Source organism: Mastigoproctus giganteus, chromosome 9 (assembly GCF_048544385.1).
Source record: "Mastigoproctus giganteus isolate SK-2022 chromosome 9, ASM4854438v1, whole genome shotgun sequence".
Lineage (NCBI taxonomy): Eukaryota > Metazoa > Arthropoda > Arachnida > Uropygi > Thelyphonidae > Mastigoproctus > Mastigoproctus giganteus.
In genome coordinates this window covers 98,386,309-98,414,270 of record NC_143583.1, presented here as the reverse complement: position 1 = coordinate 98,414,270, position 27,962 = coordinate 98,386,309, and the positions used below count along the sequence as shown (strand labels likewise).

The window sequence follows — 27,962 nt, the reverse complement described above, 5'->3', positions numbered from 1 at the left end:
ACCAGGGAGGGGGGTGCCACTGTGCTGCCGATTCTCAAGAGTGAGCTCTGACATTGAGTTGGGCAGCTGAGGGCTTGATGGGCTTGCATTTTAAGTTGAGGGCATCTACCCCACTCTTTAAGCTCTCATATAGGCCCATCATAATGCCAGGTTGGTGCCTTATTTCTTCACACACACTCTCTGCACCAAGCACACACAAAGATATCCCCTTTAACTATATCATGCCCTGTTTCGGAAAGGTCTGTAAACATTGCACAAACAGAACAGATTATCAGACATCTACTGTACATACATTTTGAATAATGATGTGGTAGGTTGGTACATTAACCTGTTATAGACTAACAGTAATTCTAAACAGTTGGTATTTTGATCCTGTCAATGGTTTGTACTGAATTCAGCATTTTAATTACACTTATTTTTAGTGGACTCATTTTTGGTTTAAGTAATTTGCAGTCTAATAGTAAGGACTACAAACTTACCATTACGTAGATAATGCTTTGTTACTGATGTCAATTTTTTAAAGAGAACCAGCAAAAGAAATAAGTTATTTATGGATTCTGATGGAAATATTACTACAATAAAATGCACATTTATAATAAATCCACACACCCATGTCCAGTAAAACTTGCACTAAATCTTGAAACAGATGTCAGAATTTCCTTATTTCACTTCCAAACTTAAGATCACTTAGTAACTAAATTAAGCAGGTCAAATTAATTTAAATACACTGCTAGCCAAAATGCGAATTTCTCTGCAGGTTCAATAAATGAATTTTACATTGCCAGTAATCTAAAATTGAATTTCCCTGAAAGACAGAAAAAAAAATTCATTATTATTGTTTGTAATGAAACCATAAGACATATATATAAAAACTTCAACACAGATATATACTTAAAATATTTAGTTTGCTGTCTATGGTGGTGGTGGCTCTTCACTCGGAGTAAACTAACAGTGGAACAAAACTTATACAAAATGTTAAATAAGTTATAACAACCAAGTGAAGGAGAAAAATTACAAATAAACTCCCAGTGAGTGATCACTACCACAGACAACAAACTGTAATATTAATTTATTGTTTATAGTTATTTATTCATTAATTATATTATTTATAGGACTGGCACAAGTTTTATTTGTTCTTTGGTTGTGATGTTAGTTTATGTACATGACATATAAGGCAGTGCAATAGCATCATTTCTATACACAGTAAAAATAGGAATTCACAACATAAGATGTTATGTAACAATGCCATTACGTAACTTTGGTTGGCTTATTGTGTATAGGAATGACGCTATTGCATTAACTTATATAATAGTAAACTCTTCTTGCAGTCAGACATTTTAGCCCTAAATTCTATATTTATGTACATGAATAAATTTTTTATAAAATTTTCTGATTTACAGCTTAGCACAAAACTGCTTGCTTTTAGTAATGAATTCCAAACTTTAAAAATTTTCAACCATTATGCATGAATTTTCAGAATGCTGGGGATGTCAGAATGTTGATTTTTTTCAACATTTTGAAAATTATGGCATATTGAATCGGTCTCTCAACATTTAGGTGGCAGCAAGCATGTTAATGCTACTAAAAAACATCACAATTAGGATATTAAAAGCCAAATCTTCATTAAAAAGAATAAAATATCAACATATAAGTTAATGCACACGCATCTATATATGGCTAAATTATTAAAAGCAAAATAAAGTTTTTATAAAGAGCCATTCTTAAAATATATCTGATATTGTGAAATGTTTCACAATGAGTTGCCTACTCCTGCACCTCAAATAAGTAACACTTCCCAAATAAAGATGCATATTGTTATTTATTCTCAAATGAGTGCCACTGAACTTCATTTGGAGTTTTATAATTTAGCCTTTAAAGAAATTATGAATATTGACTATCAAATATTGATTAAATATTGTGGCAAGACTGTCTTAAATACATACAACTTTAAAAATCAAATAATACAGTTCAACCTTAAAATAATAAACAGTGTCAGGCAACAAATTTAATACCCATATTATAAGTGTTATAAGTGAAGCACATTACATCAGAAAAAAAAATTTACCATTTTTTCCAGTGCTTTTTTTTTTAACATACACTTTATTTACTAATGTTTTATATGAGTATACAGACTAAATAACAAATTATTAAAGGTCATATCATTCCCCTTGCATTCTACTAATGCACAATGCTATTATGGACTTACATTTTACATATCCATTCTGAAATAGTCATGTAATTTAGTTTGCCAGAACTGGTGGCGGCAATTTTTCAGTACATAACCTTAATAGTGTCAGATGCAATAAATAAAGATGTTCACTATCACTGTAATGTTCTAACCACACATCACCTCATTGTTTTCACACACTTTGTTAATTTCTGGTTCATTTTCCTCACGCAAGTCATCCATATTATATTATCTTCTGTCACTGGCCTTCTGTTTGTCAATTGTCTTCTCACTGTTCACAGAGACCGCAATTTCTTCCTCACTCAGGTAATGCACAACTGGAGTATCCATGTCAATCTAAGCAGCCAGGTCATTTGCTCAAAGATTGCTACCAACAGCCTTTACTTGTTGTTCTGAAAATGCTGCTATTTCATAGTTATTATTAATCTCTTATTTTTGACACCATCAAGAGCGATAATAGCATGTGCGGACTTGAAAGCTGTTGAAGTCTGGATAGTATGGAGGCAGCTCGCCCATAAAGTCTCTGAAAGTCTGCTGTGACTGAATAGATGAAAACAACATTTTCCAATACATTTTTTCAAGCAGTTTCTAACTGCTGTTGAGCTTACTTTCTCCCACACTAATCATACATTGTATTCAATGTCTTTCAGTGTTAACATTTTAGAAATTCTAGAATTTGAATTTCAAAGTTCACAATACCAGCAAGTAACTCACCAGAACAGCAGGCTTTGAAGGCACAAAAAATGTCCTGATCCATGGGCTGAATTAGCAGTCATGTTCCTTGGCAGAAATGCAACTGTGCTCTTCCTATCTTTCAATTTCAGGAAATCAGCCAAAGGATGAACTGTGCAGTGATCCAATGGTAACAGAGCCTTATCTTTTAAGTTTTTTGAAAAGAAAGTGATGTCTCACCAATGGTATAAACTCACTTTCAAACCATGAAGCAAAAATATCACACATCATCCAAGCATTGGAGCTATGTTATAAATCACAGGTAGGGTTTCTTGTTGATGTGTTTAAAACCCAAGGTACTTCAACTCTTACCAATGCACAATGGTTTAGCTTGTGATTTCCAGTCTTGTTGTGTACAGTAACACAGTAATTCTCTTTGTTAGTTTTCATGCCCACTTTGTTGGGTGCCTTTTTAATATCTAATGACTTGTTGGGGAGAAGTTTGTAGTACAGTGCTGTTTTGTCACAGCTGTGATATATGTTCATCTGTGAATTCACCACCTTGAATCACATTACACAGAAATTCAGGAAACACTTCTGCTGCTGTAATGTCACCAGATGCAGATAACCACAAGACTGGGATATCCTACGATGAGGCTTTCATCTCCAAACCCACCCATCCGAAGCTTAAGTGTGTCATCATCTCCACCAAGTAACTTATGAAATTTAACTGCCTGTGCTTTCAAAATTATCTTATTTATTAGTACTCCACTATTCTTCTGTAGAAACCACTTGTATAAGCATTCATCCACAACTATTTTCAGTCTAGTTTTCTTTCTTTGGAGGCCTACTTCACCTTCCACAGAGTTGATGAATGAATGTAATTTTTCTTCCTCTTTCATCCATCTGTGGATTGTTAATTCTGAAATTCCATACTCAAAATATATTGCATTTTGTCTCATCACTCAACTCTCTCAATAATCTAACTTTTCTTCAACTGTATAATTTTTTCTTTTGGTGGCCATTACTTCAGTCCTACTGATTTATTAATATTTACTATGTATTTATTTCTGATGCCCTAGAATTTACCATGTTTTGAGAATATTAAATCAAAACTGAACTGTCCAGCCTATTGTAATAATGAAGAAGTGACGTGAATTCTCCATAAATCACTTATTCATTCACATATTAATATTAGTTCAAGTATAATTTGTCTGGGTTAGGCCTCTGCAGTTTTTGCTATCCTAAGTATAACTTCTAGTCAAAGAAAGGATGCCATGTGCTGTTGTTTACAAAAATTTACTTTGTAACTGAATGTTGAATGGTAACTACATCCCCCTCCAGAGGTAGCTGTTTGTAATCAGTGTTCCACAGATATACTCTTTTACTGCATCTCTAGCTGGAGACACCCAGTTTCTCCTCCAGCTAGAGATACTCTTTTACTGCATCTCTAGCTGGAGGAGAAACTGGGTGTCTGCGGCAGTCTTTAACAAGTCGTTTACAAAAATTACTCTGCAACTGAATACATCAAAGCAAACATAGTTGCTAATTCTCCTCCTAGAAACACGGTAATAGGTTGTAAAGTAGATACAAGTACATACAGTATTCACTTTTTGGAGTTTCCAACATGAAATTTCTAGTTCTTTGAATACACTATTCTTTTTCATAATTTGTTTTGAGGGACATGATCATACCCACAGTATGAAGAGAAGCAGTACATGGAGGTTGCACTGTACGTAAACATACCCATTGAAACATATGATACTCAAGTCCAGATATATATTTTAACCTAACATTACAATATGGAATCATAAATAAGTAGTAATAACCCCCCCCCCCTTTTTTTTAGCCTTTTTCAGAAAATAAACACAAAATATATTCATAGCAAAGACCCAATTTTCTATATTTTAAAAGTGAAATAGACTGCAGTTTTATTTGACACACATCCGAACTGCCTTCAATAAGGCTGAAAACACGTTTGCATTTTGTACTGCTGTAAGGAATAAGGAGATGGAAAATAACTTCAGATATTCCATCATGCTTCAAAATTCCATCCACTCAACGAACACTGTCTAACTTAAACTATTTTGAAAAAATATTTTTCTGTGTTGCAGTAATCTCTGATGTATTATCCACCTGAAGATTTGCAAATTGCTTCAGAACTTCATCCATGGCCATATCTTATTATCTTTCTCACACAGGATGAAACTCTACAAAATAGCAAATAGAAGAGAAACATTGCATTTTTGATGTCATCAATTCTCTGCTTTAGCATTTCATTCATCAAAGGGAACTTATTAACAATATAGCAATAAGTGAAGCAGGGTGAACAGGTGAGAGAAAAAAAAAGGTAACACTTTTAAGGGTGTGTGTTTATTAATTTCAGCGTTTGCTTACCAACCAACCAATCAGTGTCCACTTTTTGGTTATGAATGTGGTGATAGCATACTTAAAAAAATGGGCTACTTTTAACAGCACTGGGCTCCACAAATTTCGGGAACACTTCTCCCAGGAATTTCATTAGGAGGTTTTAGATGTTGTTATTTGGTGTTTAGGAGCATTAGCAACTAAGGCCATATTGCTCCGGGAATGTGCAGTGGTCATTCTCTGACCTTTCCGCATACTCCGTATTTGGTGGTGACTGGCTCGAACCCCAGGTCTAATCAAGAAGCGTGTGCTACGCACTGCTGCTCCTTCCCACCTGGCTACGGAGGCGCCAGAGGTTTTAGATTGTGATATGTGCATACTATCCGAAAAATTTTCAAGGTGGGTAAGATTAAGTAAAAATACACAAAATGCTTCTTTAAATTAGAAAAAACATCAATATTTCTCTCTCTCTCTCTCTCTCTCTCTCTCTCTCTCTCTCTCTCTCTCTCTATCGAAGTTATCCTTCCTTCCTTCCTTTCCATTCCACAGTTCAACTGTAATGCATTTTGTGCATGCTTTCGAATCTGATATAACACACACAGATGGAGTTTCTGAACGATCACCACTTTAAAAAAATCTAAACAATGGTTTACACTGGTTAACCAATCCTGATATATTTCTGTCAAGTGAAAGCCAACTGGTGCAAACAATTACTATCATGTTGTTCTCTTTGCTACTAATATCTTGAAAATTCTGCAGCCATTTAGGATTTCTCTCCAGGTAATGGAATTTACCTACAAGGTTTGACAATTAAGTTCTGGGAGTGAGTCAATTTAAGGAAAACCACATATTAGAATGAAAATAAGCTTTTAACATTTTGAAAAATAATTGCCTTGGGAAACTACACACAGGTTTCCTGTAAAGCTGTTTGAAACATCTTTTAAATGTATTTCCTCCAGCAGCCATGGAATTCTTAAACACATGATCTGCTCAAATGTTTCACTTACTGTTGTGGGATAAAAAAGTAAACTGCAGCCATTATCAACCCACTGCAGGATGGAAGCCTCCTCAACAATTCATGTTGAGGGTAATGGACCATAATCTGCCAGGCTGGTCCAGTGCAGGTTGGCAGATTGACCGTATTTATCAGTCAGGGGCTTGAACCCTGGTCTACTCAAGGAGCGTGTGCTACTGCACTCCAACTCATGACCGCTCGGCTAAAGATAGGTCATTAATCCACTATATTAGGGATCAGGAGGATAATTACATGCCTCCAAACAGACACACAGGTGTTACAAAAAAAAAAACCCAATTGTAAAATGTTAAGGGTATTCAGACTGTCAGGGAATGTTTCATCATTATATAATGGATGCTAGTCTGGAATAGAGCAGCATTTGTAACTGCACCTTGAACTTGGGCAAATTCATCTTCTTGAAAAGCCTGTTATATTGCCAAGTCTTTCTTGGTAGTAAAATTTAGATTATGCCTGTTCGTCTTTTGTTTTTAGCAAATTTAGTTAAGTCAAATATAAGGATAGCAGAAATGCAAAAATCTGATGCCAGCCGAAGTAAATAGTGATATATGGTCAGGGTCCCCCGCCTCCAAATTTACTTAAAACCCACATTAAATTCAAAAATCTTTTTTCCTACTCTTAAAACGCTTATTTATATTTTATTTTAGCTTTATCTCATCCAACTTATTTTTATCTTAATTTTTTGTATCATTGACACTGCGTTGGGACTACCTTTTACATACCATGAGAGAATGTGCTAATTTTAATCTTTTTGCTTTATTTCGTCTCTCCCCCACTGTTATGGTCAAGTATAGTAATGCAGTTCCTAATATATGGTAGGTGTAGTCCCCTAATGATATACCTGACCACATATCAATATTTATTTCAGCTTGCATTAAATTTTTGCTATCCCTATATTCAACTTATAACTAAATTTGCCCATCCATATCTGATGACAGCTATCTCACCTTTTATTTTATTTGTTTAATCATTTGATATTATGGCATCTGGATACTTTGCAGTTCCCTCAACTCTAATTGGCTTTGCAATTCAGCCTATAATTCTCTTGATTCATCATAATTTATAGGATATTCGCATACTTTCTCCTTTTAAAAACCTACATTACTTCTTTTTTCTGCTATCCCCACCCTTCTAGTACTTGGCACTTTGTGTATTTTTCACTACCATCTACGCAAACTTTTAGACTTTTCAATTCTTACATACTTATATAAACTTTTGCATCCTTTACTGCTGTTTTACACGTTTTTGTGCATCTGTCATACCTAGCTTATTTATTTTTATTCATCAAATGAAACTGCATGTTTAATACTCATGATTTTATAGTACATTTAATATATACACTGAGTGATCACCGAATTATGACCACCCCTATGAAAACAATGTGACTCGTTGACCACATGAGGTACGAGAGTGTGCAGTTAGTCAACCTACGTAGCACAGATAAGGTGTTAGTGGTTCAGTAAGCAGTAAAATTCCGAGCTTGATGGGTAAAAGGAAGGATTTATCGGATTTTAATAAAGGAAAGATTGTGAGAGCTCGTCGAGCTGGTGCCTTGATTTCCCAAAAGACTGAACTGGTGGGGTGTTCAAGAGCCGCCGTTGTTAAAGTGTACCAGAACTGGTGTCAAAATGGTCAAACAACAACTCGACGGCAAAACTGCAAAGGTCAGCGAAAGGTTGATGTTAGAGGTGAGTGCCGGGTCCGACAACTCAAACAGGCGAAAAGGCACAGCACTCTCATGAGTTGACTACCCAATACAACATGGGCCAACCCAGAACAATATCTGCCATGACCATGCATTGCATTGCATGCTTGCACGTATAGGCTATACCAGCAGGTTCATCGGCGTAAACGACTCGCCTGGTGCAAAGAGCATGCAAGTTGGACATTAGAAGACTGGAAGAAGGTGTGCTGGTCAGATGATTCACGTTATTTACTCCACACCGTGGATGGTCGGGTACAGATTTGGTGTCAACAACATGAGGCTCTTCATCCATCATGCATGGTATCAAAAGTGTGGCCGGTAGAGGCAGTTGTATGGTGTGGGGCATGTTTTACTGGCAGGAACTTGCACTCCTGGTGCATGTGGAACAACGTATCAGTGGTCTTCGCTATCATCAACTGCTTGCTGACTGTGTACATCCCGCTATGTTACACCTTTTCCCGAATGGCAATGGTGTCTTCCAAGATGACAATGCGGCGAGCCATCGGGCACTATGTGCAGGAATGGTTTTAGGAATGCAGTTCTGACTTCCAGCATATCGATTGGATTTCAGCATATCAAGGCCAATCGATATGCTGGAACTCCCCCGATATCAATCCTATAGAGCAGGATTGGCCTACTTAATTTGTGATGTGATCTACTTTTTTCCTTCAAAATGTGCCACAACTACCATCTCAAAAATTACATTGCACAAGGTGCACAAATCGAGGGATGACCGTATATTTACAATTTGTCGGATCGACTCGTTGGCCACCCCTGCTATAGAGCACTTGGACATTATGGAAAGGCATATCAGACATCTGGATACACCTATCACCTCCATACCTGCATTGCTAGCCGCACTACACACAGCTTGGTTGGCCATACCTCCCGAAAGCTTACGACATCTTGATTCAATGCCACATCGGATAGCAGCTGTTGTACTGAGGGCAAAAGAACGAAGTATTAGGTAGGTGGTCATAATTCAATGATCACCTAGTGTATATATACATGAGAGAAAGAGAAGAGAAATATATATTAATTTATTTCTACAGCTAAGTTTAAAGAAAAAAACTTGAATAAAACTATAGTTTTGTTAAAGTGTTCTATGAAGTTATACTCTTAGTAATCAATTGGTAAGAAGACAACTATATTTACTTTTCACTTATATTAAACACAGAAAAAGAAAATAATTCAGTTAATTTAAGAAAAAAAAACAAACCCACCTGAAATTTAATGCTAACTTCTTTAATTGTCAATGGTGTGCTGTAATAACTTGGTACACAGCTTTATTTGTTCTCTTCTTGTGAGGTGGTTAGTTTACATATATGAAATAAACACTTGAAACAAACTAACTTCAACAGCAGCAACGAGAAAATAAACCATGTACCAAATCTTGCCAGCACATGGTTGACAATATTTAAAAAAAAAAAAAAAAACACTGAAGCATTGCTGCAAATGGCACAGTTTAGTATACAAATGTTAAGCAGTTGTTAATTTCTTGTGCTTTTACAGCACTCATTTCGTGATTGCTTAAGAATAGGCACACATACAGAGTATCAACACTGATGACACTTCAGCGAATATGTTCATCTGTTGCCTCAACTAAACTTCCTCTCTGATTCTTATATGCACTCATATCCCCTAATAAACAGAAGTAGGGGGAAGCTGGGAAATACTGTCACTGAAATCCAACCTTGGAAGAAAAAAAAAATTTGGTGGCAGATTTATGGGTTTCAGGGTGATGGTTTATTCCTAAAGATATTTCATTTACACAGCTATCTCAAAATTAGAAAATGTATTTGCAAAGTTAAATGACTTACTTGCAGACTAACTGCTATTAGCTTAAAACAACAGATCAGATCCTTTAGACCATTTGCATTCCCTCTTATGCCTCTACGGTTCTAGTGAATAATACACTGCATAATTTATCATTGATCATCATCATCTTTCTCCTTTTACAAATCTACATTACTTCCTTTTTCTACTATCCTCACGCTTCTGCCATTGTAAATTCACTGTAAGATGAAGTGCCTCCTCAACAAGTTCCCAAAAACTGCAGTCCTGTGCTTTCTGTTGCCATCATACACCAGCAAATTTTACAATTTCGTTGATCACTTCACCTTTGGTTGTTGTTTTTTTTTTTTTTTTTTTTGGGCATTTAGAGTCAAGTAGTATCCTTTTAAAATGCATTTGGTCCAGCTGTCAGCAGTTCTTGATATATGACCTGCCAATTTCCATTTTTAAGTGCTTTTTTCTTTCAATGTCGCAGACCTTTGTTAGCAAATCCATGCATGCGTGTTTTTTTGGCCTCTTTTTATGTTCAAAATTCAGCACTCCATACTCTGATTCTCTGTAAAACTTTGGCATTCAGTGTCCATGTTTCATTACCATACATTAGGACAGGATGATACATTGATTTAAAAAAAAAAAAAAAAAAAACTTTGTTTGAAACAGATTATCAAGTTTGTCTTGAAGACTACATTAAGCCTTCCATATTCTTGCCATTCTGATTTTATACACCATTCAATTTAAATCACAACGTTTCCATTTTTAAAATTTCAATGCTTGTCAATGCAAAGTAAATCAGCAATGATTTACTTTGGTCTGGTAAATTTGTTTAGCATACCTGTGTTTTCTTCATATTCATCTTCAAACCAAACTTCTTGCTTTCATGCTACAGTTCTTCAATGTTTTGCTGCAATTTTTCTGGATCACTGGAGGATAGTATTATCTGCAAATTGTAAGTGATTCAGGTAATCTCCATTTATCTTTAGTCCTTTATTAACCCAATTTAACTTGGAAAAAATTTCTTCTAAACAGGCAGAAAATAGTTTTGGGGAGATTGTCTCCCCTTGTTGGATACCTTTTTAGGGTCCATGGTCTAACGAAGAACCTTTATAATGTCACTCAGTTGTCTGTCTGTCCATCCGTCTGTCACAGCATTGTATCTCTGTAACCACTCAACCTATTGACTTGAAATTTTGCATGGGTTTGTACATCATGTGGGCCAACATAATGCCATATTGATCGTTGTTGACAAATTTTTTGAGAAATGGGGGGGGGGGGGGACAAAAACATTGCCAACAACCTATAGCTTATTATGGACTGTTGGAAAGAGCTCAACGAGCAAGTTAAGATATAATTTTAAAATTAAAGATGGCGGTGCCAGACAGGAAAATCTGAGTAATTTTCATGTCCCTCCCCTATATTTCCATCACTAATAGAGCTACAAATTTAAAAATCATATTAGCTATGCATTATTCAATGCTTATCAAGGCAAAACTATTTTTTTTTTTTTTTTTTTTTTTTTTGATTTGGTAGTTGTTGGCGCATCGGCTTCTGTGGCCATATTGCACCTCCCAAGGTTTTTGCAGTACTTTGATCCAAGCCCGAGGCGGGAATCGAACCCGCGACCTTTGGGTTGCCGGGCAGGTACTTTACCCACTCGGCTAGCCCGGTCGGCACAAAACTATTCTGATTGAAATCTATCATTTACTTTTTGTGTTAAAATAACATTTTTTTTATTGTACTTTGATAGCGCACTTCTTTGTATTATATAACTCTCCTTTTGGTGACAAAAAGGTTGCTAAATAGTTAATAATTCTATAAAGGTCATTTATAAATTTTGCGACGAGAAGTACTTTTTAACAATTTTCCAAGCTGGAGTTGTCCCAGCAAGGAGGTACTCAGAGAGCCAGAGCTTCTCCCACACTTGTCATTCACAACTGGAAAGACTCAAATAGATGACGTTTTCATAGTTCATCAGTTTTAGGCCAAGCTGGGGTACTAGAAATTTATTTCAGTTACCATAAACCTCTCTATATTTGAGATACTACACAAACAACCATTCGTGACTATGGACCCTTCATTCTGAGTGTCCAGCACTCAGTAGTTGACCGATTTATTCTATGTTGATCTGAATTCTATCATTGTTGGCCTGTATTGATGCAGTCACTTTTCACATATTGATTAGAATATATTCACATAAGCTCTGTCTACACCTTGGTCGATTAGTGCATTGATTATTGCTTGTTTTGTGAACAAGTTGACTGCTTTTTCATAGTCGAATGATGTACAACATAATGGAAGGTTTTATTAATTGTGCCATTCTATAACTTACTGCACTGTTTGGATGTGATCCGTTGTACTGAAGCCTGCTTGTTCAATGGGTTGTGCTGCATTAAGTATTGTGCCTATTGTTCCTGAAAGTGAAAATCTTTGTGAAAACCTTGTAAACAACTGGCAATAGGTTTATTGGTCAGTAGTTTTTTTTTTTTTTAAGTCTGCCTTGTCACCTGTTTTGTGCAGTAGGATGGCATCTACATTTTCCCATTTTGAAAATAGTCTGGCTACAGCTTCACCTACTGGCTAGCCTCCAGCTTTTGACATTTCAACAGTTACTATCAGGTGCTGCTATTTTACCATTTTCATCGATTTTACAGCAACTTCATCTGGTGTTGGATCCAGTTGTCCTTTATCCTTATAAAGATTTGAATAAAATTCTTCCACTCATTTTAGTATTTGTTGTTGCACCATCCTCAAGCTTCAAAGCAAACATTTAGCTCTTGTGTGTAACCATTTTTTGCTTTGCTTTCTTTAGCCTTTGATTTTCTTTTAATGTTTCTTTCACTTTCTTATGATCTTGCACATTTCTATATAGTCTACCTTGTTTTTTGTTACTACTTTGCTTCATTTCTCGTCACTTTTTCATTATAGCAATTATTTCTTTTGATATTCTGGTTGGTTTTTCTTGTTTTACAGTAGATGCGAGGGCATAGGAAGTGTCTACAATAGTCTCAATGACTTTGTCATCATTGGTTGAAATATCTGTTTCAAGGTCTTGCAGCACACAAACGAATGGACAGTTCTAGTTCAAAGTATCGATGATTTTTCAATAGTTGGTTAGGTCGATCTTCTTCACTTTAGTTGACTCGGCCAATTTCTTTTGTTCTTTCTTGCAATCAATTTTGATTTTTGCTCTTAGTAACCAATGGTTGCTTTCAGCATAAAAATGGTTGAAGACTGAGCAGTCAGTAATCATTTTATTGTTTGCCAGTATGAAATCAATTTCACTAGTATTACCAAGAGGGTTCTTCCATGGCCATTTTTGTTGGGCCTTCTCCTGAAGGAGTTCACAATGAACAAATTTTGTTCCTCCACAAATTCAATTAATAGATTGCCTCTATCATCTCCTTTTTCAGTTCCATATGGGCTAACAGATTTTCCCCCATTTTGGATTTTACCAATTCTCACACTGAAATCTCCCATTACAATTTTATAGTAGTAATTAACCTGCATATAAAGGCACAATAAATCTTCATAAAATTCTTCAACTTCATCACTATGGCTACTTGTAGGAGCATAAGTTTGAATAATTTGAAGAGTATAGTGACTATTTAGCTTAACAGCACAACAAGCAGTTCTTTTGGTAATACTTTCTACTTTTAAGGTTGAATCTGTTTGTCTTTTTGTTGATCAGGATTCCAATTCCACCACACAGTCCATTATTTGGTTCCTTGTAGTACAGCCAATGTCCATCTGCTGGTGGACATATTTTACAGCTCCGGAAAATAGAGAAGTTTTTTGTTTTATTAACTTAAATTGGCATATTAACTTATTTTATATATAGTAGCTTTATATTCCTAGTTACGATACTTAGTTTAAATTTTAACTTAGATAGAGATTTTGTAGGTTATTACTTAGTATCGGTAAGGGTATCTAATCCACATATTTTACAGGTTTTGCAGATCTGGCAAACAGGAAGTTTTTTAGCTATATTTAGCTGCTTTATTGATTAATTGTTATATTAAATTATTTTCTATAAGTAGCTTATAGACCTAGTCAAGATCCTTGGTTTATTCTGAACTGAGACAGCGAGATTTTGGAAGTTAATTAATACTTAAGTGTCCATAGATTTACTGTTCATAACTTGCCGCCATTGTTATATGATACAACGTTATATCCTGAACTAAATAGCGTTAGCTTAGTATAGTATACTATATAATATTATTAATTAATCAGTAAAATTTATTAATCTTGTTAAACTTCATTGTCAATTAAATTGTACTTTTTAACTAAATCCATATAACGACTTAGATTTTACAAACATAACAATTAATTAATACATAACTTGATACGGAAGTTATATAAATGGAACTCATAGATAATACTCAATACTGAGAAATATATATAGTGTTATAACTGAGTTGGGATACAAGTTTAGGGTTATAATTTTGTACTGAAATTGAAATTAAATCGAAATCATGACTCAGACCAGAGCAGCAAAGCAAAAGGCTCAAGCTAATGGGAGTGCTGTGGCTCAGGGGAGAACTGAGGGGGACAGCTGCCCTCTGAATCACAGCCTTTTAAAATGCACTGCTTGCATGATGTTTGTGGAGCAATCGGATACGAGACATGATATTGACAAGAGGAGTGTCTGTGTGTGCACGATGTAAGGAGTGTGAGGAAATCGGGCGACAACTCAGCGTTGTTATGGGCCTATGAAAGCTTGAAAGACAGGGTGGATGCCCTCAAAAGATCTAAATAGAGGGGCCCATCAAGCTCTCAGCTGCCCACATCAACACCAGAGCTTGCACTTGATCGTCACGCAACACAGCGGCAACCCCCAAGGCAGAATGCACTGGTCCCACAGGAACTAGTAGTTGTTAGTGACTATTGTCAGGGAAACAGGGAACATGGTATGTAAAAAGGATAGGTAGAACAGGTTTGGTTTGGTTTTTTAATGGCGCATTGGCAGCTAAGGCCATAATGCGCCAAGCCAAATTTAAAATGCTACTAAACAATTTGGTAGCCTAGGTTACCACGTCAAGCAATTAACTATTATGTGAAAAAGGGTATAAAGTAAAAACAAAGTATAAAACTTAGATCTTGTATACAAATTAATAGATTGTAAAAATTTAAAAACATCAGTCATGTTGTCTCTGTCACCTAAAATCTGACTGAATGTAAATGGTTCAGTCAAATTATTAAAAGCGGTAAAACACAAGCGTCGTGTTTCTATAAAAACAGGACATTCTATAAATTGATGACTGATGGTTAAAATAACGTTACACATCTCGCACATGGGTGGGTCTGCCCTCAGCAAACAGGAATGTGTTAGATGACTATGACCTATGCGGAGCTGAGCAAGAACAACTTCCTCTGTTCGAACCCTGCGTAGACTGGGCTGCCATTGCGTAATTACAGGCTTTATGTGATGTAGTTTATTTGTGGCCTGTCCATGCCAAGAATCTTGCCATTGGGAATATAATTTAGAGCGTATTATTTGCCTGTAGTCTGTATAGGGGACTGACAGGCAATGATTATCCAGGGAAATGGCCGCTTTGGCAGCGGTATCAGGGAATTCATTTCCACGGATCCCAATTTGGCTTGGGATCCAGCAAAAGCAAATATAAAATTCTAATTCCACGAGCTAAAAAAGAATCTGCCGGATAGGTAGAACAGGAAATGTCTGCCAGGGGCAAAGGTTGATGACGTTGAAGAGAGGATATCTTTTAAGGGCACAAAAGTTGATATTGTTGTACACATTGGCACTAATTATATTAAGAGTAGGAGACCGGCGGATTTACTTAACAAGTACAGGTCACTGTCGAAAAAAAGCCGTGAATTAGGGTTGAATTTGAAAGTGTCTGCAATTCTGCCCTAACACGATAGGGAGTATATGATGAGAGCCTTGTCGATGAATTCGGCCCTGGAAAGATTGTGTAAGGTTCAAGGGGTAGAATTTTTTTCTGATTGGTCTGTACTTGTTAATAGGAGAGACTGCTTCTACAGGGATGGGATACACTTAAATAGAAAGGGTGCAAGAATATTTGCTGATGCTATCGAGGCAGTGTTAAGTGGGTTGGAAAACTGCTAGCTTGGGGGGATACAAGGACTGGGAAGCAGTAACGTATCAACTCTGGTACTACACTGACAGTGGTAGAGAACAAAAAAGACCTGGGGTAATTGTGCAGGCAGATATGAAGTTTTCTGAGCAGTGCAGACAGTCTGCAAGAGTAGCTCATGGTGTCTTGTCAATGATATACAGGAATTTTTCTAGCGGGGATAAGGAGGTGATTATCTCCTTGTATAAGGCAATGGTCAGGCCACACCTTGAGTACTGTATACAGGTCTGGAGGCCTCATTTTAAGAAGGATGTAGAGCTGTTGGAACGAGTACAGAAAAGGACAACAAGATTAGTGAATGGAACAAAGGGTTGCTCTTATGAAGAAAGGCTTAAGTTTTGTAAATTACAGTGTCTGGGGACTAGGCACCTGCAAGGTGATCTGATTAAGGTGTATAAGGCCTTGAATGGTTTGAGCATGCTCAATGCTGATGGGATTCTTCTCTTGCTCAGAATGATCACCTGAGGGGGCATAAATTCAAATTGAGGAAAGACAGATGTAGGATAGATGTGCGGAAGTTGGCCTTTAGCCAGCAGGTAGTTGGTCGGTGGAACAGACTTCCATCCTTTATTGTGGAAGTTGATAGCCTAAATAAATTTAAGGCTGAGCTGGACAGGTATTTGGAACGAATGGAGGGGTGAAATGGGAGTGGTTTTTTTTTTGGCTGATGCTGCATAAGCTTGCTTTCTTGCATCATATGCCTCTACTAATGCTAATATTATCTTGTTCCATGATGTCACAGAACAACAAGAACAGATCTGATATCAATTTGTGCTTGAATCTTTAGTTGTTTATTATTTGGTTTTTAGGAGCATTAGCAACTAAGGCCATATTGCTCCGGAGATATGCGGTGGTCATTCCCTGACCTTTCCGCATCCTCCGTATTTGGTGGTCATGGGCTTGAACCCCGGTCTAATCAAGAAGCATGTGCTATGCACTGCTGCTCCTGCCCACCTGGCTACGGAGGCGCCGAATCTCCAGTTGTAAAGAATCTTGATCCCAACTCACAGCAATAACAAGACCTTTGAAGACCTTACTTTGGCAGAAATTTGTTTGTGACCATTCTACAACTGCTATATTTGAAGGAAGAGAAACTTCCATTTGTAATAGAATGTTTTGTTTTGTTAATATAGATATAAAATTGGGATGGATACACTGCCTGTATTTGTTTCCTGCTTCAGGTTAAGTCACATGATTTTATAGTTTATATTTCTATAAATCTTTTTCCCCTTGAAACTTGACTTTCTTCAGACCAACTTTCCTAACAGTGAGGTAATGTTCCTTGGTGATTTTAATGTCCACAACTCTAACTGGCATCTGTTTTCTGTCACATGGACCCAGCTGGTCAAGATGCTCAGGCTTTTGAAATTACTACCGACCTCACACAGATTGTTCGCTTAGCTACCACACAATCCTAACCAGAGACAGATTGGATAAAAAATTCTTAACTGGAAAAACAATAGAATGTATCAGAGGTCAGAGTGTAATACTGAATATCAATACCAGCCTCCATCACCCTCCGGCCAGGGTATCCCAAGTAAGTCTTATGGCCAGTCTGCCTCTGATCCTAACCACACAACAAGCACTTGATCTTTTTCTCACAAACAACTCTTCCAAGTACCCAGTCAAGGTGAGTGATACTCTAGGCACCTCAGATCACAACTTGGTGATGGTCTATTCTCCAATGGAGCCTTTCTTTCATGGCTATTCTTAACTTCATGTTGTTTGCAAGAATGCAAAATGGAACAATCTGTGAGATTTCTATTCTTCTTTTTCTTGGTTAGATTACTCTTTTAAATCTTCTGATGTCAATGTTTGTTCAGATAATGTCAGCAAAATTATTCTTGTAGGAACGAAATCCTTTATTCCACACTCCAACTTAAAATCTCATCCCTTATCTATGCTTGGTTTTCTAATAAGTGTTGTAATGCTATTCAAGATGAGAATGTTGCATAACACAATTGGCTTGCAGCCAAATCTCCAGTTGTATTTTCTGTCTGCACTAAAGCTTGCAACAAATGTAAAGTAGTTATTAAACAATCCAAACTTTATTTTGAAGGCTAAGAGTAGAAAACTTGCTTCCTGTGCAAAATGGTAGTCTAGCATTCTTATCTTTGGCCAAAGCTACTCGCCACAACTTCTGCCCATCTATATTCCCACCTCTGTTAAAACTTGATGGTTCTGTTGCCTCCTCAATTAAAGAGCAAACTAACTTACTAACATCTTACTTTTCTTCTAATTCTTGTACTGATCTTGGTAAGCATCCTACTTTTCTTCTAACTGTTGTATTGACAACCTTTGTAAAACACCTCCGACCATTTCACTCAATGCCTCCTGTGGTCTTCCATGAAAAGGACATCAGAAGAATTTAACAATTTTGTTCAAAATTACTTACTTCTATTCTTTCCAAAGTAATGGAGAAATCCATTAACCACCAATTCCTAAACTACATCAAAACCTTTCATCTGATAATGATCACCAATATGGATCCTGCCAGTATCAATCCATTGCTGATAGTGGTTTATGTTACCCATCTATGAACAAATTCAATGAAAAAATTTGGCAATATTCAAGCAATTGCTCTTGAAATATCGAAGGCTTTTGTTTATATTTGGCATAAAGATCTAAATAAGCTTCCATCTCATAGATTGCCAGCTGTTTTTTTGGGTATTCACTTTTCTCTCTGTGTTCTAACCTCTTCACTAATGCTGTTGTTCCCCAAGATTCAGTTCTTTCTCACACTCTTCCTCTTGTATATTAATCACTTCTTTAACTAACTAGAAATCCTATCCACAATTTTGTTGATGACAGCACATTGCATTCCACCTTCCAGTTTGAGAAACCTTGCCCTGCACAAACAGCTTCAACTTCTTGAATATCCACCATCAATTCCTTTAATGCTGATCTGTAGGTAATTCTCCAATGGTAGAAAGATAACTTAGTTAATGTCAATCAATCTAAAACTCAGTCCAGTCTTGCAAAAAAAAGTCTACTACTCCTATACTTATCTTCAATGACACTCAAATTTCTAAATGAGATCGCATTTCTATTAGAGATTACAGAGGTTTATAATGTCTCTTGGCATAAACATCACAAATATTGCTTCCTCTGCACCAAAAAAACTGGATTCTCTTTTGTCAGTATTACTTTTCTTCTAAATAACTACTCTGTGCAAATCTCAAATTCACCCTACTGTGGAATATTGTTCTCACATCTGGTAGATTTTAGGTGCCCCTAAAATCTACCAAGCTACTACGTTCATAGGGCTGTCAGTTAATTACTGAATCATCCCTTACAAAGTCTATCCACTTTCAGCCTCAGACATTCTGTTTCTGCTGCATGCCTTTTATTTAAATACTTCCACGAGCATTGTTCTTCCGAATTGGCTTCTGTAATTCCATCTATTTTCCAAATCAGTCAACACACATTTACTGACTAACTTTAAACTCACAAAACCGAATTTTCTTCTTTTCATTTATTCCTCAAACTTCCATATTCTGGAACAACCTTCCTTCGCATATATTTTCTGAAAATAATAAATCTAAAAAAATTCAAGTCTAAAGTCAATAAACATCATCTTCTGCATGTCTTTCGACCCATCTAAGTTACTGTACATGGCAAGTAATTACAGAAGTAATAAGTACTGTAGGTTATAATACCTTTTATGTTTGGAATTTTAATTTAAAAAAAAAAAAACAAACTGAATGACCTTTCAGTTTTTTTTACCTGATGGTTTCTTTTTATATCAGCCTAGCTCAAAGGGAGCAAGCTGAGAGGAGAAAAATACTCTACAGACTACCAGAAACTGATCACCTCAGCAATAACTAGGAAACTTCTCACTCCAGGACTTCTCAATCAGCAGTCCACTTAATACAAATGGACAGACCAAAATCTAAATGAAAATTTAAACACGAAATATCATGTGAACTGAAAGTGTTAGGTAAAAATAGGCTGAACATTTGAAATCTTGTGTAAACACTGTAAACACACAACAAAAACCATCGATTCATAACTATAAAACCCTTCAGTGAATAGAGCTTATTTAAAACAAAATAATAAAACAAAGGGAAAATGGAAGAGAAATTAAGTTAAACATAAGAAAGGCACCTGGGATGGATGGGATCTATCCAATTACATTAAGGGAGGCAGCAAATGAGGCAAGCAAACCCTTAACCATAATTATAAGAGCATATTTGGATTCAGGAGAAGTCCCTGTGGACTGAAGATGTGAAAATATATCCTCAATTCACAAAGGGGGAATTACAATGGTGACATAAGAAATTACAGATCTGTTCACTTAACTTCTATTCCATTGAACATAATGGAGTCACTGGTTAAAGAATTAATGCAGGGCCATCTAGACAGAAGTGCAGTTATACTTCAGTCATTGTGGGTTTGTCAAGGGGCAATCTTATCTGACCAATTTGAATGGATACTAACAAAGGGAATTGGATGGAAAAAAATTTTGATATCACATATCTGGATATAACAAAAGGTTTTGATACTGTTGCACATAAGACTCCTGTACATATTGGAGCACTGTGGCACTAACGGCAAGTTACTGCTATGGATAAAAGGATGGTTGAGTGGGAGAAGAGAAAGTGGTTATCAATGTACACTGCTCTTTGTGGAATAATGTTGTTAGTGAAGTACCTCAGGGTTCAGTGTCAGCCCATTGTTGTTTCCTATATTTATTAATGATATCGATAAAAGGCCTATCAGGCTTAATTTTCAAGTTTGCGGATGATACAAAGGTTGGCAGTGTGGTTAATGACATTAATGATGGTATGCTACTACAAACAGGATCTAGAAAAATTAGGCAGATGTGCTGAGAAACAACTGCAATTGAAGTTTAACCTTGACAAATATGAAGTACTGCATATGAGTAGCAGTAACCCCATAGCAATGTATCAACTGTGTGGCATTACACTCAGGATAGTGGGGGAGGGATAATTGTGCAGTCAGATATTAAGTTCTCTGAGCAGTACAGACAGACTGCCAGGACAGCTTATGAGGTTTTGTCAATGATATGCAGGAATAAGGATGTGATTATCCTATTGTATAAAGCAATGGTTAGGCCACAACTTGAGTACTACATACAGGTCTGGAGGCTTTGTTTTAGGAAGGATGTAGAGCTGCTGGAACAGATACAGAAAAGGGCAACAAGACTGGTAAGGGGAACAAAGGGGTGCTCTTACCAAAACGTTTCAGTTCTGCGAACTGCAGCATCTGGAGACTACACACCTGCAAGGTGATCTGATTGAGGTATTTAAGGCTTTGAATGGATTGGGCAAGTGCAATGTTTCTTGCTCAGACTATGCACATGATGGGACAAATTCAAATTGAGAAAGGATGATTGCAGAAATTGTGCAAGTTTGCCTTTAGCCACTGAGTGGTTGATTGCTGGAACAAACTGCCAGCTAGTATTGTGGAAGAGGATAGTTAAAAATAATTCAAGGAGGAACTAGATAAACTACTGTAATGGAATGGTAAGGGGTTTTTTTTTTTTTTTTTTTTGGCTGATGCTGTATAAGCTTCTTTTCTTGAATTATCTGCCACTACTAATACTAAATTGAGAAAGAAGTGCAGTTCATTCAATCAACACTTTAGATACTTATCATAATATCAAATTTATAATAAAAGTTTAAATGCCTGATTGTTATCAGTAAACAGCATGTGAAACTATGTTATATGCCTTTAAATATGTTTCATGAGTTATCCAGCTATGACTTCTTGTTGAAAATAATGAAAACTGCATACAATAGAGTGCACAAATGACTAGCAGTTATGATTTAATTTATATTTCCTTAAAAAAAAAAAAAGTTAGGAATCTTACCAGAATTTCAAACTTCCTCCATTTGTAAATCGAATGTTTCTTCTTGATTTTCAATAGAATAAAGGATAGCATGCAGCATAATAATGAAAAAGGATGCTCCTATAAAGGCATGTAATTAAAAAGATATATTTTTAATGTATACATAATTAAATATCTGTACATATATAAATATATAAAAAAGAGCATGTGGCTCAGCACCAGTCTAAATTCTTTTTAATTCTGACTACATTTACCTCGTATTTATAATATTCAAAAAATATTTAGATGTATGTTCCTTCCACATACATTTTTTGACCACTTGAAGTCGCTACTGTCACCATCCTTATATAATATACATTTCACTCTTTTGTTTCTTTTGACTCCTGGTCCCAACTTGTGGTAATAGTTAAATGTTAGATAACTTGTTTAACCATTTTGTCTAACTTTTTCCTTTTTTTTTCTCTGTCCATTGTTTTTATTATATAATATACATTTCAACCATTGTTTCTTTTGACTCCAGGCTCCATCGTATGATAATAGCGCTTTATGTTAAGTTCTTTAGCTGTTCTATCTATACAATTTTCTTTAGTTCCTCTGTCGAGTCAACTGTAAAATACATGCTTGCTTTATATATCCTCCCCTATACCTATCATGTTACTTATTTCTAAATATTCACTACTGTAAATTTAAATCCTCCTTATTTCCCTTAATTCACTTTATTAATTGTGCTTTACTATGGCATGTACTTTACACTAGAAACAGAGGACACTACACTTGTTTTTTTTGTGCAATTCTGGTGGTTGACACATGAGAAGATGCTAGGGTTGTGCAATATGTGACTATATATATTTTTATATATAATTTCTCGTTTTATTATGCTTTTTACTTTTCCATATCTTCTTCCTCCTTTCCCATTTGTCTTCCATTTTGCTTTTCTCTTCTCAACTTTCATTAATACACAACACATACATAAATATGCATTGTACCTATCAGAAGGTCACATATAAATGTGCTTTGTAAATTTATTACAATGAAAGTATAGATATTAGACTGCTATATTATAAATAGCTTGGTCTGACAAAGCTGAGTGGTCAGGAGCATGAGTGCAGTAGTACATGCTCTTTGAATGGAAGGGGGTTCAAGCCCGTGACTACTAAATACGATTAACATTTGTATTGATTGATTTATTGTAAACTCCACTGACCTGGTGGTTGTGCCGAAGTATAAACAAGAACATTTTACAAAGAAAAACAATTATTGATAATTTTGCATACAAAAAACCACTTCAAATAAGCGACAGACATTGCTACCTGCCTCTGGTATAGAGGGGTCTAGATTCAATTCCCGTTGACAACTTTCTAAAGCCTCCTTCAATCAAGAAAGTAATTAGCAGACTTCAAGCAGAGAGTGTAGGGTTTACAAATCACAAGTTATTCAAGGCTTTTCATTCAACCAGCACAATATGCAAATCACCTTTAAATGCACACTTCTACTCACAGGTACACCATACAAATCAGCAATGAGCTCCAGTACCCTTAACCCTTCAGTTGCTGCATGGAAAACAATAGTCATCCATGTAATTTTAAACTGGTGCCAATAAAAAGTAATGGCACTTGCAGTAATGCAGCTCTCAATACCTTCCCATCACAAGCTAATTTGTTTCTGCATGAATCAAAGTCAGCTGATTAGTTAGTTTTCCAAGTATAGTCAGTTCTGCTATAAGGCAATACATGTGTTCCTAAAAATCTCTGCTCCTATACTTATCTTCAATGACACTCAAATTTCTTGCATTATAAAAAAAAAAAAAAAAAACTTCTAAACAGGGATAGGGGCAGAGCACTCAAAAAAAAAAAAAATGTTCCGTCTAATAAGTAAAACCCAATAAAATTGCTAACACAGGTTTAAACATTAAATTTATAATAAATAAATAAATATTACAGTGAATATAGCACTTTACCTTGACACGATATGAAGTTTGCTTGATTGATATTTCTGTTCACTGACATTTTCCTTTTTTTTTATTGTAAAATTTAAAACAGTGAAAAAGATAAGCAATCGATAACAACAAACACGGGACGTACAAATTGCACAAGCGAGACAAGTTTACGAATCTTAAAAAATAGGAATGAAGAGAAGATCGTGAAAATTTGTTTTTTATAGGATTTCAATGAAGGGGAAACACGTTTCACCATAATAATGTAAAAAACCCACACAATTCCAGTTATCGGTATTATCGCAAATGCAATAAGATAAAGTTCACTACCTGTTTATAATTAGATTGCACTAACAGAAAAGCCCAATAAACAGGGGACTGCAAATTGTTTTTGCTTTTTGGTAGTAACCTCCAGAAATGTGCTCCTCTGCTCACACTATCCAGCCTCACAAAATTTCTGTTTGAACAGCAAAATGCAAGTTCCTGAAAACACTAGTCTGTCTACAATATCACCTGTTATCTTGTGAATACAGAGAATGGCAACAGTGTATTCCTGACCAATAACAACTACAGTAAATGGAAAATATAGCTCTCACACATTTGACATTTTTTAAACTTCGTAAACTTGTATGTATTGCTGTGCAGGTTACTAAGTTCACCTTGATGCTGGATTTTGCATTCACCTGGTGTTACTCACAGATGGAATCATGCATGAGCCAACACAAAACTCGCACTATACTCGCATTTGTTCCCTAATATATCAGTCACGTTGGAGCAAATTCGCGTCAATTGCAAAAATTCGTGTTACAGCAGAACCAACTGTAATTTGCACACAAACTGTGCCTGGAGGACAACAGTAATCCAAGTTGACTAATTGCATTACAATTCTACTCTCTATTTCACATTGCTACATTCTGGTTCACTGTTCTCACATTCTGATTCTCACAGTTATTTTATTCTGTCCTTGTTAAGATTTCAGCTTTTGCTTACATTTTAGAGTACACTGTCCTCATTTGCTATTTTATTTGTATAAGTAGATTTTGCATGTCATGTTCTAAAAGAATTAGAGTAGGTGATTTTAGTGCTGAGAGCAAAGCATAATTGTTACATTGGATAGATGAGTGTACAGATGATGAATTAAACTAACCTAACCTATAATTAATGTAATAAAATATTATTTATCAAAAGAAATATTTCTTCAAAATATAGTATACATATCATGAAAACCAATATCTTTACTCTGTGTTTAACACATGAAATATTAATAAATATTCTATTAGTATTGAACATCAGATTATTCTACATTGAACCTTCTATAAATAATAATCTACTGATTGATAGAATAAATCATAATCAAAAAAATATTCAATATTTCTACCATCATTGATGAAATATTCACTTCTGATGCTCAATACAAATATTCTATTAACGTTGAACATTAGATGGTTATTTATGGCTGCCCTTTTCTTCCTGAAACTTAAAACCGGTTTATCACCTATTGTGAAATTACAAAGGGGACAAAAAGTCCACAAGCTTAAAAATGAATTTTAAACTGGAGGACAATAGTCATCCATGTGACTAAAAAAGTATCACAAAAGGTCATGCAACTATTGAAGGGTTAAGCTAACTTTTTTCTTTTTTTTACTTCGAAGTGATGTAACTTTAAGTAATGTAAAGCAAAGCATAGGTACTAATTAAACAACAACATGAACTGCAGTATAGCTGTAAATGAACCCTTGCTTTATATATAAGGTATCCAAATTAAACTGCTATATTATGGAGAAGCAACCGGTTATGCTATTTGGACAATATCTGGCATGTACATATTGTAAACCATGCAGAGCTAGTAGTTAAGGGTTTCATGACATGTGGTTAGCTCACCAGATAGTCTATCAAAGGGTATCATTCAAAGATGTTTAAGATATAGAAAGAGGTCTAGTTTGCTTTATTGCCAAGTACAAGAAAGTTGAGGAGCTTCCAGGTTTGCCAATGGTTGTTAGGAGACAGCTCAGATGGTTGAAAAAGGATGGGGCATCCAATCAATGTGCCTTACTGTGGCAGAAGTAATTCCCAAAATTTAAAAGGATTTTTTTTTTTTAAAACCAGATCATATTTATCTGCTACAAATTCCACTTTTTCTTTGTTCAAAGGTAGGATTCAAAAATTTCCACAAATGATTCTGCTAAAAATATATGAACACTGAATTAAAAATATAAAATCCATTTTATTTTGTAATCTAAAATGTGTAGAATTCTTTGTAGTAGTAGCTTTTTGGCTGTCAGATTTGCAAAGTTTTATTTTCACCTGTTATTAACAACAATTTTGTATAGTAATTTTTTATAGCATTGCTTTTTGATCAACGATCTAATTTTGAATTAGACACAAGAACTTCAAATATAGATACAATATTACTGGGCATGAGAAATCATGTAGATCAACAATGAACATGTTAGTATTAGCATTAAGCATTAGTTGAGGCACATGATGCAAGAAAGAAGCTTATATACAGTATAAAAAAAAAAAAAACCTTCCCATTTCACCCATCCGTTCACTCCAAATGTTTGTAGCAAACAGTTTGTAGTCAGCCTTAAATTTATTTAAGCTATCAACTTCCACAAAAACAGATGGAAGTCTGTTCCAGCAATCAACTACCTGCTGGCTAAAGGCAAACTTCCACACATCTATTCTGCAACTGCCATTCCTCAATTTGAATCTATGCCCCCTCAGGTTCATAATCTGAGCAAGCGGAAGAATCCATCAGCATTAAGCCTGCTCAAACGATTCAAGACCTTGTACACCTCAATCAGATCACCTTGCAGGTGCCTAGTCTCCAGATGCTGCAACTTGCAGAACTTAAGCCTTTCTTGGTAAGAGCACTCATTTGGGTGCTCTTACCAAGATTGCCACATTTGTTCCTCTCGGCAATCTTGTTGCTCTTCTTTGTACTCGTTCTAGCAACTCTATATCCTTCCTAAAATGAGGCCTCCAGACCTGTACGCAGTACTCAAGGAGTGGCCTGACCACTGCCTTAGCCAAAACATTATGACCAGCGAGTTATGTAAATCGAAACAACTGCAGGTGAACTATGGTGCATGGGTCGGAATACAATATAAAAATCACCTGATACTGAGCTCCATTAATCAGTGTTACTCTTGTTCTTCAGGAAAAGGCAGCGGACTTAAGCAAGTTTGACAAAGGCCAAATTGTAATGGCCAGACAAATGGGTAAGAATACATCCAAAATGGCACGGCTGGTGGGATGCTCACAGTCAGCCGTGGTTAGTACGTACCGAAAGTGATCCGAGGAGGGAATTCCAAGAACTGCCAGCAAAGGTGTTGGACAACCATGTCTCATCAATGCTCGAGGTCAGCAAAGGCTCTCCCGGATGGTGCATGGCAACAGAATGGCAAATGTGGCACAACTCACCAGTAATTGGAATGCTGGTGACGGGAGTAATGTGTCACAACACACACTTCGAACCCTGCTGAAAATGAGGCTGCGTAGCCGTAGGCCACTCTGAGTGCCCACACTAACCATAGCGCCTACAATGGGCATGTGAGCATCGAAATTGGACTTTGAGTGATTGGAAGAAGGCAGTCTTGTCCAATGAATCACATTTCCTGTTGCACCATGTGTACAGCCAGGTACATGTGCATCGTTTACCTGGGGAAGTAATGGTGGCTGGTGCACCGTGGGACGAAACAAGCCGGTGGCAGCAGTCTCATGCTTTGAGTGATATTCTGCTGAGATACCCTGGGTCCAGTCATCCAGTTGCCAGGCACTCTGATGTCTACCACCTACCTAACCATCATTGCTGACCGGGTACACTTTCATGGCAACGGTCTTCCCCTCTGGCGGTGCAGTCTTTCAGGATTTTTCCTGAACCGCCCAGATTGTTCGAGACTGGTTCGCTAAACATGAGGAAGACTTCCAGGTATTGCCCTGATCTCCAAATTCCCCAGATATCAATCCAATCAAGCATCTGAGGTTTGTGTGGGAACAGCAACTCCAATCTGCGGCATCTCAACCATGGACCTTACAGGAGTTAAAGGATCTGCTGGTTACGTGTCAGTACAAGATACCACAAGAAACATTTAGAAATCTTGTAGTGTCCATGACTCGCTGAGTCGAGCTGTTTTGGCTGCACGTGGAGGACCAACATCATATTAGGTAGGTGGTCATAATGTTTTGGCTCATCGGTGTACAAGGGAATGATCACCTTGTCTCTGCTATCAAAATTCTTATATATCACTAACAAGACTCAATGACCTGCTCTGGCAGCCTGTCTGCACTGCTCAGAGAACTTCATATCTGACTGCACAATTACCCCAGGTCTTTTTCA

General features: G+C 36.3%; 1 protein-coding gene across 3 annotated transcripts in view; it reads right to left on the bottom strand.

Annotated features, from left to right (window-relative positions):
- Positions 1-614: 614 nt before the first annotated feature.
- Positions 615-27,962, bottom strand: part of LOC150080582 (prenylated Rab acceptor protein 1) — an 89,453-nt gene continuing 62,105 nt past the window's right edge. For all 3 annotated transcript variants that reach the window (XM_090381122.1, XM_090381120.1, XM_090381121.1), the window contains exons 6-7: positions 21,709-21,807; positions 615-805 (exon numbers count right to left, since the gene is read on the bottom strand). In XM_090381122.1, the coding sequence (XP_090237248.1) occupies positions 21,716-21,807 (92 nt within the window). In that variant the 3' untranslated portion in view covers positions 615-805; positions 21,709-21,715. The remainder of the gene's footprint in view (positions 806-21,708; positions 21,808-27,962) is intronic.